Source organism: Meles meles, chromosome 13 (genome assembly GCF_922984935.1).
Source record: "Meles meles chromosome 13, mMelMel3.1 paternal haplotype, whole genome shotgun sequence".
Lineage (NCBI taxonomy): Eukaryota > Metazoa > Chordata > Mammalia > Carnivora > Mustelidae > Meles > Meles meles.
In genome coordinates, this window is record NC_060078.1 from 74,036,331 (window position 1) to 74,052,653 (window position 16,323).

General features: G+C 44.1%; 1 protein-coding gene across 1 annotated transcript in view; it reads right to left on the bottom strand.

The window, feature by feature from the left end:
• The window catches only part of HSPA12A (heat shock protein family A (Hsp70) member 12A), a 158,190-nt gene that overhangs the window by 141,764 nt on the left and 103 nt on the right, over window positions 1-16,323 (bottom strand). The window contains exon 2 of the mRNA XM_046027315.1: window positions 2,313-2,400. Coding sequence (XP_045883271.1) covers window positions 2,313-2,400 — 88 coding nt within the window. The remainder of the gene's footprint in view (window positions 1-2,312; window positions 2,401-16,323) is intronic.

The following is a 16,323-nucleotide window of genomic DNA, read 5'->3' on the forward strand; positions in this document are numbered from 1 at the left end:
AGCCTATGAGGCGATTCTATGAATTCCCTCTGTTAGCGTCTGTCTGTCCTGGGTCTGAAGAGAACACGGTGACGTGGTCTCCAGCCACGGAGGACTCGGCGCCACAGAGAGAGGACTGACTGTGAGTGGGCCCTGAGAAGGACCAGGTATTCCCCTGGCAAGCCTACAGAGGCCGTCTCCTTTCATCTTCATTCCACGCCATTGAGAAAATCAACAAATGGGAACAGTCTTCTTTCTGACCCCAATTTTCATTGTTCCATATCTGAGATAACAGAGGCAGCAGGCGGGACAGAGAGCTGGAAACTGCCGGTTTCAGACGCCTATGACTGTAGTCTCTCTCCTCCTCCCCAGAACTGACCTCTTTGGGTCTAGTCTTCAGATTTTCATAAAATGAACGTGGTTTTTTTTTTTTCCAATGCATTTTCCCCCCTTTGATTTAACAAGCATGACCCCAGATGCTCATGCCTGAATCCTGCTGTTCCCCATCAGATGGACCACTAACGTGCGCGCTGTGTGTGTGTATGTGTGTTTGCGTGTGTTCCAATGTGGGTGTGTCCAACTCAGACGAACAGGGAGTGCTGTCACTCCCCACAGGACCCGCCAGTGTGTCCAAGCCAAATTCTGCACTCAGAGGTCCTCTCAGTGCCACAGGAGTGCCTCTTTGCTCTGGCTGCTGCAGCCTGGGGCTCCCAAGTAGTTATTGCTTAAGTTGTTAAAAAAAAAAAATGTGGGAAAAAAACCAAAAAACTGAAATAAAATAATCGTATCAACCTCTCATGTGGCACTACAACTTAGCATGTATTTTATGGTGAACTGAGAAACTCAAAGAACATTTCAGGAACAAGTAAAGCAAGTGTGGAAAATACCAGGTCTCCATCAATTGCTCTTTGTTTCCCAGGCAAAAATTTCTCCCTTGAAAAATCAAATCAGCAGTAACTTATTTTTTGAACACCTACTATGTGACAGGCATGCAACATCCAGCTGCACGTTACACGATTTCTTTTTCATTACTGTCTTCCCTGGAAGACATTCAAAGCCTCAAGCTGGATGTCTTAGCTGTTTTCTCTTCTAGCAGTTTTCCTATTATGAATGTCTTCAGAAGCTTAACACTCTGAGGGCTATGCAGTTTTCTGGGTCTTTTTTGGTTTGTTTTATTTTCTTCCTACTGTTTTTTTTTTTTTTTTAAACCTAAAACTTTCCTTTTCTCTTCCTACTTTCTGATTTTAGGGAGGGAAAAAAAAAAATCTAGCATCTGGGGTCTGAGACCACTTGAAATGTCTGGGCCAGGGATTGCTAATGACCTCCCAGAGATAACCCAAATTGCTGATTTAGCAAAGCCCATTCTTGACCTTGACACAAGACAAGACAGGCAGAGGGAGAGGACTTGCCAGGCGGCAGTGAAAGAAGACGGATCATGGAAGCGCTCGGATCTCCCCGGGCCCCCTCCCCCATTCAGCAAACACCTGGCTGCGTTGGAAAACATGACCGGGTCCAACCTTCCTACTGGCACCAATTGAAGCTGTCAGCTCTCGGCTTGTCACCAGTTGCACTGGGAGGCCCCGGGCAGCCACAAGAGCCCTAATTAGGCAGAAATGACACTTCTACAACTGACCTGCCAGGACCTTTGGCAAACCATTTAACATCATTAGTTAACATTTTTAAAAAGTGTGAATGTAAATGAACAGCCAGTGGCTTTCAATGGAGTTTGTCGGTGGCATCCCCCCCCCTCCGCCCCCCAGCTCACTCTTTCTCTTTTTACATGAATAGTCCACTTGTTTCCTCCAGAATTGGAGGGAGGCACTGGGCAAGAAGGAAGAAGAGGATCAGTCCTCTGTGGGGAGAGACATGTTAAAGCATAAACCAGCTTGGAGGAGCCCGAGACCATCTCTTCCTGCCTCGGGACAGGCCTGAACTCTCACACACAAGCCCCCAGAGCCTGCCAGAGCCCAGGCAGGGAGGGGACAGGAGTGTGCCCAGCCAGATCCCGCCCTGAGCTGTGCCGGGGAGTGTAGATGTCCGCTGTTGCCCATTTTCCAAACTCTGAGTAGGTGGGAAACAATTTCAATTCCCGACTCGAGGGTGCTTCTGAAATACTCTTTCTCTCATGCCTCTTACCACTCGTCAGCGCTCTGAACGGCCAGATGTTCTGCAGTGGTTTGGCAAATATCTTGCATGTGCTTCAGGGTAACTGTACCAGCTAGAAATGGGCCTCGCCCCTCTCCAAAGGAATGAAATCTGCTGGCGGGGAGGGTGGGGCGGGGGACGACTTCCGACGCCAGTTTGGTACTTGCACAAATTCATTCCTTTCCTACCTGAAGCTGGTACTTCCCACCTGGAATCACACTTCACTTTGCTCTTCGCTGCACACCCACAGAGTCCGTACACTCCAACACTCTCCATCTGTAGGAAGGGGGAGAAGAGTTTCACTGTGAAAATGTCCCTTTGTCTGTCTGCTTCCGCGCAACTCTCAAAGCGTGTGTTTGTCCTGGGAGACAGGTGGAAGAGGCCGCACAGGGGAAAAGGGAAGCAGAAAGGTAAAGGTGGGCAGTAGAGGGGTCAGCTTCCTCAGGGCCTTTGCACTTATCATCCACTGGTTGTGTGGCCTTGGGCAAGGTGCTTTGTGCTGAGTCTCAGATGTTTTCATCTGTAAGACGGAGATAATGCCTTACTACCTCCAGTGGGAGAAAGAATAGATGAGATGTATCATGCGAACCTGAAGGCCCCAAGTAAAGGCAAGGATTTCCAGACTTTTGAGAGCTGCCAAAATTGAGGCGTGATGCCAGGTTCTCAGCTTAGTGAGACTCTGTCCTCTTGCTTCTCAAGAGAGACTAGACAAAGCCACTACACCACCAGCACATGCCAGGTCCCGCCCTGTCCCCCCTGCCCTACCTCCACTCCAGCTTATTCTCCAAAGGGCTGTAAGTACCACGAAGACAAGTGCATGGGTGCAAGACCAGTTCCTAAAACCCATGGTCCTATCAGCTCTTTGGCCTCTCTGCTGGATCCTAAGCAGTAGGGGAGAGGAGGCACATCTGTCTCTCTCTGGATTTCCAGAAGTCCTGAGGACAACGGTGGGGACACAGTCGATGCCCAGCAAAGGTTTACTGCGTCGAAATGCAATGCATCTTCCAGACATGTGCTGATCGCAGCTGGAATGTGTGCTTTACTAAGGCAGCCCAGATCCCAAATTGGGAGAGCCTGACTTGCCCCCGAATTAAGAGTCAAATCAAGCCTGCAGCATGTGGTGGCGAATGCCTGCGAGGTAGCAGTAAGAGAGAGAGAACCGAAAGAAAACAATCTTAGTTTGGAGCAGAAAGAGGGAGAAAATACTGGCAAACGTCCTTAATAACCGTAAATGGGAAAGGGAGAGAAGAGCTCCTCGTGATGGAGTATTTAGTGCTTTTAAGCTAAATACCTCAGCATATTAAGCAAATAGAGAAAAGCCAGCTAGAAGATGTCAGCAAATTGAACCAAACGGTGCTCAGAAAGCTCAGAAAGCCGATAGGAGGTGTCTGGGTTTGACCCCTTTTCCCATCACATGCCTGGTCTGCGCCCGCGTGTTTAGTGTTGCTTCTCCTCTCCAGCTGCGGGGCTTATTGAAAAGCTCTTGCTCCCTGCCTGGTTTTGGCACATTTTCTGCAGGTGCCTCCTACTGTGGCCACAATGGGCTGCTCGGGAGGTTTAGACCTGTCAACAGCTCCGGGGGAGGGGGCGGCGGCGGCGGAGGGAGCGCAGCCGTCGTCTTAAAGGGCCAGTGACACCGTGCGCCGCAGAGCCTCCGCACTGGCATCTGCTAATGAGATGAATCCCTTCTCCGGCTCCCTCTTTCTCTCTTTCACGATTTAACTTGATCGTTTTGGCCCCTCTCTGGACAGGGAATTGCTCCGTTGATAATATAAAGTAATTGCCTGTAAAACCTTTCCCTGCAACAACTACTCCCTTCCCTGGCTGAAAATGTCACAGCAATTGAAAGCTCTTAGCCCAGTTCAAGAATGAGGTTGCTCAGGAGAATGGTCTTTGCATAGGTCTCCAAGCACTCGCGGGCTCCCGGAGTTGCAAGCTCTTGGTGTGTCTACTCGATTTTTAAGACAGGGACTGCTCCCTCCTGTAGCTCAGGAGGATGTTGTGTGCGACTGTGGACAACTAGCCAGACTAAAAACTGCCCTCAACGCCAGAATGACATGGAGTTGGTTCAGGGAAAGACATTATTTTCTTCACCACCCTGCCATTCTTGTCTCAGAAGCCCTGAATTCCTCCGAGGGATGGCTGGCTACATGGGTCAGAGGGATTTAGGAGAGCCTCTGCGTTCTCATCCTATAAGGAGAAGGTATCTTTGTCTAGGAGGGAGTGCGGGCCTTGGTTTTCCAAAGTGGAATCGATGCTCTAATTGTTTAAGGTTTGCTGATATATTTTTTTCAGACCTGTCACTTGGCGGCAGCAGTGACACACTGTGGGAGTGGAGACAACACACATGCGTTTTCATAAATACTTTATTAGTCATTGCCACGCCAACGTGAGGAGTAATTCACCTGGAGAAAAAAAAAATCACTTTGTCGTAGGCATGAACCCGCCAGCAAAATAAACACTGGTTAGTGATGGTTTCATTTTCCCCTGACAGGTGAAAGCCTAAGTCCCTATCTGAGGGAGAGAGAGAAACTTTTTGCCTTTTAATTGGCGAGAAGCACAACTTGCTAAATGAGAGCCTGCCGCGTTACTAATTCGGGAACAAAGCCGAAGGTGACACACCTTCCAACCGGAGGAGCCCTGAATATTTTTTGTAGCGGATGAAGTAAGGCAGGCAGACGTGTTTATTATGGTAATTTATCAGAAGGCAAAAACATCTGCCTGCTTACTTGACAAACTCGGGTATAGAGAATGCAGCTACCAAAAGGCCATTTAAAATTATAGATCTGAAGAAAGCCACAGAACTTTTTCCAGCTAACCCTCTGAGAGGCCGCGGTACGAGATCCACAACCCAAAACAGGTGCAGCACTTTTTTTCTTGGAATTTAGGAATTTTAGACTTTAGATTTTTAAGTCTTGTAATACTGTCAGAATATGCCAGATATTCAGTTGGGACAATTACCCATGTTATACCAAAATAACCACACTAACTGTATATCATAAATGGTCTTTTTCCTTTACCCATAATGAAGAGGATTTTAAAAATCTTTAAACTCATTAAATAAATTGATTCCTGAATAGAAGAATTATGTTGACAGCTTTTTGCCAGCAACTAGAGGTTCTTCTATTTGCTTAGATGAAGATGTGTGTGTGTGTGTGTGTGTGTGTGTGTGTGTGTGTGTGTAAAATGAGGGCGTGGAATTAAATGACCCAAAAGTTCTATGTGGTTCTATGATTTTCTTATCTATAAAGATGATTCCTATCACGGAAACACATAAGCAATAAATATAACCACACAGTTATTTCTAACAGCTTTGCCTATTGGATAGGCGGTCAATGGGTTAAGTCCCTACAGCTACAGCTAGGAGAGCCTGGACCGCCAGGGCTGGAATCCCAAACCCCCTCGCAAAAGATGGCTCAGGAAGCAGGAATGTGAGGAAGGTGGCCCTGGGGTGTGTGTGGGGGGGTGTGCTTGCTGCTGGTGCTCAGGCTGGTGTCCTCTGCATGAACTCCCAGAGAGAGCCTGGGTGGACAGTGTGAAGGGGGGAGAAAAAGAACGTGTGAAGAGGACAAAAACAAGTCAAACAAGCACACGGTCAGTGGAAAGAACGTCCACGCTGACAGCAGCCCCAGGACTGGGTTTCACTTTTGCGTCCTCCTTTTTCATATGTCTGCACACAGTGTAAGAGGTCTGAACAGAATTCCAAAGTGCGGAGACAACAACATGGGGATTTGCGTCTCCTTGCCCATGTGGATCCTCGCAGCACATCTGAAACCACTGACTGCACAAGGTAGAAATTAACCTTGGGTGACGTGTGTTTGAACTTCGCACTAAACAGCGTTTGTCAAGATGGGGGGCATGTGTTTAAGAAGAAAAGAATGTATTTTAAAACGCTGCATCATTCCTGTGTCTGTGCGTACCTAACTGGGGAAATGTTCGCGCCAGCACTGAGAGCTGTATCCCAGGCTAAAATGTGATTGTTCCCTACGGTAAAGGCTAACATTCTTCATAATCAGATCTGTGCCCGTACTTACATCGTGAGAGCCACAGACATTTATTTCAACCTGAGTCCCTTTGTTTATTTAGTGTATTTGCTACTGCTATGTACTCCCTAAAAGTTAACACCCAGAAACGTTAAGATCCTTTATACTTGAATAAAAAGTTCACATCAAGCGCAACAGGACTTGTTGGAATGTTTGTATTCCAGATAGAAGGGGCACTTTAACTTTCCAGTTAGAAAATGATGTCAATTTAAAATCTGCTTTATAGCTCCTGAATTAACAGAACCACTGGCTAAGGGAAGAAAAAGATTTTGCTCTTTCTTCCCTCGGTGGAATGTACAGGCTCATTCTCAGTCAACGCTGAACCTGCAGGGTTTGTGAGGACGTCAGACAACGCGGATGACATCTAAGCAGACTTCACCCCTTCCCTGCCCCCACGAAGAGCGGGGTTCTACTTTGTTTCTTACAATTTTCTTAGAATTACATGCTGCCAAGTTTCCTTTTCTTCCAAAAGTCAGAAAGCACTAAGTAGCCAAGAAACGATACCATACTGTCTCTCTCCAGTTTGCGTAACACAGGATTACAGTCCCTTTCCTCCAATCCAAGCCTTCCAGAGTTCAGCTTATTTTAAAACATCCAACTGAGGCAGATGCACTCGAGTAATCAACACAAAGAGAACTGACCCAAAGGACGAGCTTCAGACACCAGCCATTAAAAACCTGACAATTTCACCTATGTACCTTGTGAAAAATAGATAGGATAAACTTGCGTGAGGTGTATATGCTGAAGTCTAAATTCGGAGAGCGAGGGGATGTTGCTCAGAAACGGTGATCAGAGGGGCTGGCCCTGATGAGGTAGCTGAGCCTTCGCCCCAGAGGTACAGGCTCATGCGTGTGACATTTTCTGACCCACCAGCAAGGGTCAAATTTTGTGTCAAGTTACAGTGCATTTGTTTCTTAGCATTAGGACTCGGAAAGAGCGTAAAAAGTTCAAGGCTTGTCCCTAGTGACTTAGAGTCAGACTCAGACAATATACTAGGGAAGGTAAAATGGTGACTTTCAGTTAAAAAAAACAACAACGCATGGTGATTCCTCGTATTCTCATATAACAAAGAACACATGGATTTAAGTCTATTACAAATACAAATGAGAAGTTCTGTAAATCTTCAATGCCTTGTTTTGATTGCATTTCCTGCTTTTGCATTTAGAATTGTCTCAAGAAAAGACAACAATTTTCCAACAACAGATTTATAAGAAATGTGTAAAAATTATTTACTGAACAGATACTTTTCTTGCAATGGTCTTAGTCAAGAATTCAAAATGCCTGGATTTTCACTAAAGTAATAGAATATGATACGTAGGACAATACACATTCTAAAGCTTATAAATTGATACCCGCATGTTGTAGTTATTTCAAATATCATACTTTAAAACAAGAGTTGTTTTTGTTCTTACTCTACAAACATAGTCTTTGATTCTTGCTCTATAAAATACAGTCTTTGAGGTTGTATTCTCAAAATCAGTACAGAAGCCTTACTTTCCCCCTGCATACTGTCAGCTTGGCTAGCAAAAAAAAAAGAAAAAAAGAAAGAAAGCATTTAAGGATTAGACAGCCAACGTTTAGGTCAGATCCACAAGTTAATAAAAATTCCAACAAGTGTTGGCATATGGAATAATTTTATGGCCAAAAGAAATTTGTTACTAGTTCTCTCCAACGGGATCTCTACTTTTAATGCTGTAGAAGTCAAAAAATTCTTTAGAAGGCACAGATACCTCACATTAACTGAGACGCTCTTTGCTAGAAATTCTCTGCCTCGTGAGTTGGGTACACGGTCTTCTCTAGTTTCAAATTCCCACAAAGGCCCTAAGCCTAGAGTGCAAATATTTGGTCATGAACTTTGGGAAAGACGATTACCTAGAATGGCTCGGGGATATTTTAAATCACCTGGCTGTTCAAAAATCAACGCAAATTTTTACAACAGTCTAACAGTAGCTGCTGGACAAGGGTAGCTCCTTCTGGGAGTCTGACCAGTTCCCACCGACAAAGGCAGTGGCAGAGGGTGGATCCTCCGTGACCCATGTGGCTTCCTTTGGCCATATCTCTGTGCACACAAAAAGAAGAGGAGACCAGGGCAGGCACCCAGATACTTCAATTTCAACCTCACTTTGCCTCAATTTTTTTATTTCAAGTGAAAGTTCCCTTACACAAAATCATCCTAATACCCATCACTCTTTACTCCTGAGCACATCTGTGTTAGATTCTCTCGTACTTTCCTTTTCTTTCCTATCTCCAAACTGTACCACTTAAAGATGGTTCTGCTGACTGTAGCCCAAGCAGAAGACAGGCATTATTAAATACATATTAAAATTATTTCCACTTTAGAAATGACATTTGAGACTTTCATCCTCTCTCTCTCCTTAAGTATTAATGGAAACATTGTTTTTCTAAGAAACTAATTCTGATCATTACTGCTTTTATTTCTACAATATCCACCTACGGTTTTGAATGCACAGTCACAAAATATAAGTGGAATTTAATTAAAAACCAGATCTACTATCCCTTAGCCCATAATTCTGTGTATTTTTTAATTATACAGAAATTTAATATATTAGATTGCCATTAGAGATTCATTCACAAACGTCACCTTAAATAATTTTGGAAGTATATAGGGCTCCAATAGTAGTACTTTATATATGATTGTCATATATAAAAGTGATGCAATTAAATCAAATCAATCCTGAAAAATTTGCCTAAAATGCTTTTGCTAAAAATTCCTGGAAATTTACTCCCTAAAATTACTCCCACAAAAGAACTAATTCTCATCTGCATCTATGACTATAATTTAAAAAAAAAATTCAAGAAACAAAAATTTTCAAATATCGTAAACATGATCCCCAAAAATGGCAAATCAAGGAAGAAAAAGAAAACAAATATGACTCCACATTTTGCCAACAACAAATGTCAAAACTCGAGTCCTAAATTTTTGACAACTGAAAGTTTCTAAATTCCTCAAATAATATTTGACATTTTACCATTACCATAAGATTCATGACCAGGCCCATAGAAATCATCAGTTATAAAGGCACAGAGTATTTTGATTTCACTAATAAGAAATAGATAATTCCTCTTAAGTAGATTAACTTAAAGCACACTTTCAGGGAAGCTAAAATCCCCTTCAATCAAGTTCTTCAGTTTAATTACAAAAGTCAAACAATTTATTGGCTTTCATTCAAGTGCAACAACAAAACAGAAGGGCATACCACTCTCGGGGGACAGGAAACTAACCAAATCAATGTTTGCAGCAGTTACAGAGAAAACATTTTCAGTCATAGCTGAACGAAACATCTTACTGGTCCTCTCACTGAGATTTCTCCTCTCTTTCTTCTTTGCTGCCCCCTATGTGGGAAAGATGTTTAACCTTTCCTTCATTCGCAATAAATGCAATTCCTATACTTATTCTGCTGCTGTTATATTAAGAAGTACAAATTGGAAAACCTGGCCTTTGTAGGATATTTTATATGTATTCATTTTGCTTTATTAGCCTGTAATTAGGTCACAGAAATACTCTTAAGTTTATCTACTTCTACAAAGTTAGAGAAGTATCTATTCAAAATGGCAAAATAGCTAGCTTTAAAGAATTTCTTTTGCCTGATCCCCCCCCCTTTTTTACCGTCTAATCTCACTGGATAATTGCCCTACTCCCCATTTCATTCTGCATATATAGAAATTGTGTGTCTATATCCTGAAAAATACCAATTAAACTGCCAGCAAGTGCATCTCCAACAGTATCTTTTGGTTTTCAGTGTCAAAGCCCTCACAACAAATGACCGGAAGGCTAGATCTAAAAGAGCCTTTGACAGGATGCCAGCTTTGAACACTCACATTACAACCATGGTCCAGCTTTCTGCTTTATTTGGGAAACAAGAGAGAAATAATGCATCAACTCTGTAATTTTGAGCAAATGGTAAAGGTTAAAACAAAAGTGATAGATTACCAGGAGGTCTGATTATCTTAAAAGGTCAGTAATATTGTTTTTAAAGGGTGGGGGAGGTCCCCTTATCATTTAATTCAATTCCACCTGAATCCCTCTACAAAGCTAAATTAAGGTTTTCAGACAAACACAGCAAAACTCTAAAAATGTTATTTTCTTCTCCTTAATTTCTTTGGTAATAATGACATCCTTTACTATGTGTTGGGCATAGTGAGAAGAAGTTTCCATGGATTTTCAAATTTAATCTCATAGCAATCCTATGAAATTGAAAATATTAGGTGATGAGCAAATGGGCTCAGAGAGGTCAAGTAACTTTTACAAGGTCATACAGCTGGGAACTGGAAGAACCAGGGCTTGAACCCATATGGTCTGGTTCCAAGACTCAACACTTCTTAGCTGAACCCACTATAAAGTCATTCTTGGGGGAAGCCTTATCCATTCTCTATCTGACATGATCCATGAAGAAATCTCTTAGAGCAGAGGTTCTCAATCTTGGCTGTACATTAATATCATACATATTAAAAAAAATACCTCTGTACCTGGAGATTCCAATTTAATAGGTCTGGGGTAGGGCCCAGGTATCAGTGTTTTTAAATACTACAACAGTGAATAGATAACCCTCCTCTTCCTGGTGCTTAAATTCTAACAGAGCTTAGATCCCACCAGAATCTAGCAGAGTCCCCAAGTGATTCTAGTGTGCAGCCCAGACTGAGAACTGGTGACCCAGAGCTTAACACCATTTACCCAGGCTCCTTTCTCTTTTCTCCTTCTCCTTTGTGAACTCCTTTCACAGCTGAGTTGTGAGCAACTCAACTGGCTTCTTCCCGAAAGGATGGCCAAGCCCCTAGCAATCACTGGCATGAGACAGCAGGATCTGACTACAAGACTTCCAGATTTGACAGGCAGAGGAGCACGGTGGTAGCGGGTGTCGGGGTGGGGGGGTGGGGGAGGAGGGTTGCATGGGCCCTGGAGTCCACTGGACCTGAGTTCAAGTTCCAACTCCACCATTCACTAACCATGTCCACCTTGGGCCAACCGCTTACCTTTTGTGGTGGTTTTGCAGATTCAACGAGATGATATAAGGAAAGCCCCAGGCAGATAAAAGTTCTCCATCAATGGCAGTTGTTGCCCTGGTTTTTGTTTTTCTAGCACAGGGGTAATGACTACTGCTGGGAGACATTGGTAATTTAAAAATCAAACTACAAAACAACGTTTTATTATTAGTCAAATCATTCCTACTCTTATTACTTAGCATTTAATTTACAGCTCTTTATATTACAATTAGCTTGGCAATCCTATTTCTCATTCCTGACAACTGGGAGAGGAGGGGTAACATTATTAATCCCATTTTCTAGATGGGGAAAAGGCAACATTTCCATCTATTCTCTCTCCAGTTTCTATGACTCTATGATTAAAGGCACCTGCAATCACGTTCATTAGTTCCCTATGAAAAATGATATTCAACACAGATGGCAAATGCAGGCAAGAATTAACAAGCACTTGATAGCAATGCCAAAATAACATCTAAACAATCACTTCTGAACATTAAAGTCATGGCAAACAAGTTCCAATTTATATAAAAGTGTTGCAGAGGATTAGGGAAAATGAACAAATATATTTTTCTTTATCCTCATTCATTTAGGAAATACCTGACATGGTTTAGAAATCCTTTTTGAAATGCAGCCTGAAGAATGATTCATTTCCTCCATGAAGGGTCTTCATTTACCAAATAGGTCTAGGCTAATATGTCCTGATGTTTTATTTTGAATCAGAGCTAAAACAGAAGAGGTCCTGGATGGGGAGACCTGGCTCTATGGTTCTCAGGCAAGCTCCCTGAGAAGCCTGCACACTGTGGGCAAGGGGCTCACCATTCCAAATGTCCACCAAACACACACCCAACACTGGAAAGTGGTTTGCCTATAAACATAGTCTTTGCCATACGCATGGAATTTATATGAATGAAATATAATTGCTCCAAACATACTACTGAATTCATACTCACTGCATATAACCACTATTATATGGGGTGGGGGTCCCCTCAATTTTTTGCTGTTAAAAAGGAGTGTTTGGGTGCCTGGGTGGCTCAGTGGGTTAAGCCGCTGCCTTCAGCTCAGGTCATGATCTAAGGGTCCTGGGATTGCATCCCGCATTGGGCTTTCTGCTCTGCAGGGAGCCTGCTTCCCTCTCTTTCTTTCCGCCTACTTGTGATCTCTGTCAAATAAATATATAAAATCTTAAAAAAAAAAAAAAAAGGAGTGTTCATTTTCAAAAAGCTTAGGAAACACTGATCTAGTCCAGCCATTCATTTGATTGGTGAGGTTTAGATATTGGGGACAGCTGGGACTCCAATCTGTCTCCTAATTCCCAAACGGCCCTTGTCCAACACCATACATCTCTTCCACTGTGAGCACCCCATCCATGGGAAGTCAATAGTCATGGCTATGTCCTCTATCTAAAAGAGAAGAGTATAGTCCTACCCTCCCTCCCTGGATATGAACTTTCCTTATCTCCTGAGCTTTGCCTTTGCCTTTCCTTCCCTTCTTTTCCTTCCCCTCTACTCCCCGATTTAAACCTTTAGGGTTAGCAGCACTCAAACCCTTTCAAGCTCAGATGTTCTGTGAGTGCCCCTGGACATTCAGTCTCCATAGGAAATGGAAATATAGTCTCCATGGTACTAAAACAAGGAATGTGAGAAGTATGTATACAGTAGGCATGTACATAAATATATTTTACACCTTAAAACCCCAGTGCTTCTAATATCTACAGAAAACAAGAAAATTGAAATATTCATGAATAGTCATTTGATTTCATCGGAATCGGACAACACTAATAGGATGTTAATAAACCCCTAGCATACCAACTTTTCAAAATGCTTTCACATCTCTTAATGCAGTTTATTGTCCTGATGGCTCACCAGCATGTAAGTGCTAGGATTGAGGGCCACGAGAACTAAGTGCCATGAAGAGAAGAAATGTTCCCTATTTTATTCACTGCTGTTTTCCCAGTGCCCAGAACAGTATCTGGCACGTGGTAGACATTCAATAAATATTTGTTGACTGAGTGAATGACAGAAGTAAACAGGGATGGTGGTCTTAGCTATTTATTTAGCCTACATACAGTTCTATTTTTTAAGAAGATGGGATGATTCTGTAACAGAACAACTGTGTTTCTAATGATCTCTTCTCAGTCTTTAATTCTCCTTTAATTTCAGTCTTTAACGTGATGTAACATTCTTCCTTCAAATATTTTCATGTCATTGTTCAAAGTTATACAAGTAGTACATTCATTTTAGGAAAATCAGTTACGACTAATATATAAAAAAATAAAATTCCCAATGATCTGACTACCCAAGGACGACCCAGTGAGTATGCTAAAGTGTACTCTTTCCAATTTTATTCTAAGCATATGTACCCACACACATCTGCCACGAAACTCTCTGCCTTAGACTTCAGGATTTGGATCGTTTTCTTTTTTCCTTAAGCCTTTTGGCTTATTGCCCTATTACAGCAGCTTACCCTCCTCCTATGTCCTAAATACACTCCTTCCTCAATATTTAGGTCCTTGCTTCAAGAGGATTCCCCCCCCCTTCTCCCTCTAGAGGATTCATCTATTCTTGTTTCAACTTTAAGTTCCATGTGGATGGGCGATCGCTATACCATCAGTCCTCCCTTTCCTCTGAGATACCAGTGCTCCACAAGTTCCACACCTCTAAAACCAAATGCATCATGTTCTTCCCAACAAAACCACATCCCTAGTTCACCTATCCCATTTCTATCAACTGCAAGAGTACTCTACAAGCCATCCTCGATGGCATTATCTTTGGTCCCTCAACCCACATCCAACCACTCACGATGATTTCCGTCCTTCTTCCTATTAACTCTGTCATTCATCTCTTGCCATTCCTACCAGTGTGGTTCAGGCCCTTACATCGACATGATTTTCTACCTGTGACTCCTGCTTTCTGTACAACTAAACACCCACCCGGCTTACCCACTGCTACCAGCTAACTTCCTAAAACACCATTTCCATCTTGCCCATCCTACTTTTCCACCCTGACGTCTCATTACTACTGAAAACAAACCCTTGCTCCAGACAGCCTGGTGTATTCATCATTCACTCAACTCCAAATAATTTCCAGTAAAGTATTTATTAAACATTCATTATGTGTAAAAACCCACTCTTCAGAGGCGCCTGGGTGGCTCAGTGGGTTAAAGCTTCTGCCTTCGGCTCAGGTCATGATCTCAGGGTCCTGGGATCCAGCCCCGCATCAGGCTCTCTGCTCAGCCAGGATCCTGCTTCCCTTCCTCTCTCTTTGCCTGCCTCTCTGCCTACTTGTGATCTCTGTCTGTCAAACAAATAAATAAAATCTTTTAAAAAATCCATTTATTCATTCAACATATATTTACTGAGCAATGATTCTGTAAGTTAATACACTGGGGACACAATGGTGAAGAAGACTGACCAAGTCTCTGTTCTCATGGAACCTAGAGGCCAGTGGGTTATAGATGGGCAACTCCAAAATGTGGTGGTACCATCCCAGAATACTTCCAACCTTCCACTGACGTGTCAAATGAGTCAAAACATCCCTCAGGGCTGAGCTTTGTGGCTCCAAGTGGGGAAGGAGTTCTGAAGAAAGGAAGGGCCGAGTGAGGAGACCTGGTGTGGAGCACGGCTTCTCTGCAGACGTGAGACACAGCTCAGCACTGAAGGACGGGCGTCCCAGAGAAGGGGGTCCCTTCCATCCATGGGGACAGGAGGAAAGGCGCACACATGGAATGGACACAACAGAAGCCATCCCACGGACTTATTTTGTATAAAGTTCCATTCGACACCTACTCAGCAGAGCACATGCTCCGTCCCTGCAGGCCTGGCCGGGACGGGTATGTGAAGGTGACTCAGACTGGGCTCCTACCATGGAGGGATTTCCAGTTAGCAAGGGGAGGCAGGCAGGCCCATGATGATCTGTCACACCCCAGAAAGTGAAATGTTCCATTAGAGATTCAGAGCCAACACTGAAGGAGTTCAGAAAGAGGTACAGGTCTGGGTTCCTAGAATAGTATTTACTGAATTGCATATTGTTATACATCTACATGCATCTGCTGAAAATACCTATCCTGTTTTAAAGGGTCTTCTCACTCACTTTCTCATTTTATCCTAAGTGACTTGTGAAGCAGGCAAAGTAGATTGGATTGCTTTCCAGATGAGCAAAATACAGCACAGATGTTTTAAGTGATCTGCTCAAGTCAGGAACACACACAGGCAAAAGCAGAATGAGAACACCCTGTCCATCTTGGCCCATTTCTGCATAAGTATCTAGAGCAGAGGGCACAAGAAGCTCTCCAAACTGCGCATGACACGTAGCAGGTGTAATGAAGCCAAGCAGGCAGCTGGATTTAAAAGAGCAGGACTGAAGCAGCCTCTGAAGGTACAAGAGAAGGGATATGACCCAACGAAGTCTCCCATTTCCGCTTTTCTTTCTCAAGTCTTGCCTATATCATTGCCCACCCCTAGGCCTGTCCAAGCCATAACCATCCGGGGTTCATCCCTAATTTTTTCCGGCCACGTTGGTTTTCCTTCCCACTGATCTCCAGGGGTGGAGATGGGGGTTGGGTAGCCGGTTCTCTCCTGCATACCATAGTGTGCTCAGCCAGCACACTGCTGGCTCAGGGCAGGTGGCTAAATATGGGCGAATGAATGAATTCCTGGTACCTCCACGGACCAGTAAGGGTATGTTGGTCCCCCAAGAGTGGGCGGGCATGGGACACCCTCGCCACCCGGAGGCGCTCACCGACCTCGACCAACGAGGGGGTTGCGGGGATGGGGAGGCAGGATGGCCCGGGGCCATGGGGTCCAGGACGCGCTACCAGAGGCTCCGGTCCCCCCGCTGGAAGCCGGGGCTACCGCTCCCACGCTTCCGCAGAAGGAATTTCCTGAGAGCATGAATTCTATCCCCATCAGGAAAACTGTCGGGGAAAGTGGTGGAAAATGACGCCCGCGGAGGAAACACGTCGGGAGTAAAAGAGCCCAAGCCCCGGGCCCAACCCCTCACCGAGGGGACCCGGGAGGTTAGAGAAGTCAGGCACATCTCCCGCCGCGGCAGGAACCCGGGCACGAAACCTCGCGAGATCTTGGGGAGGGGGCTCGGGAATCTCGTTGCGTTGCCTAGCGACGGGCAGGACGCTCGCAGGCCCCCACGCTAACCCCAGC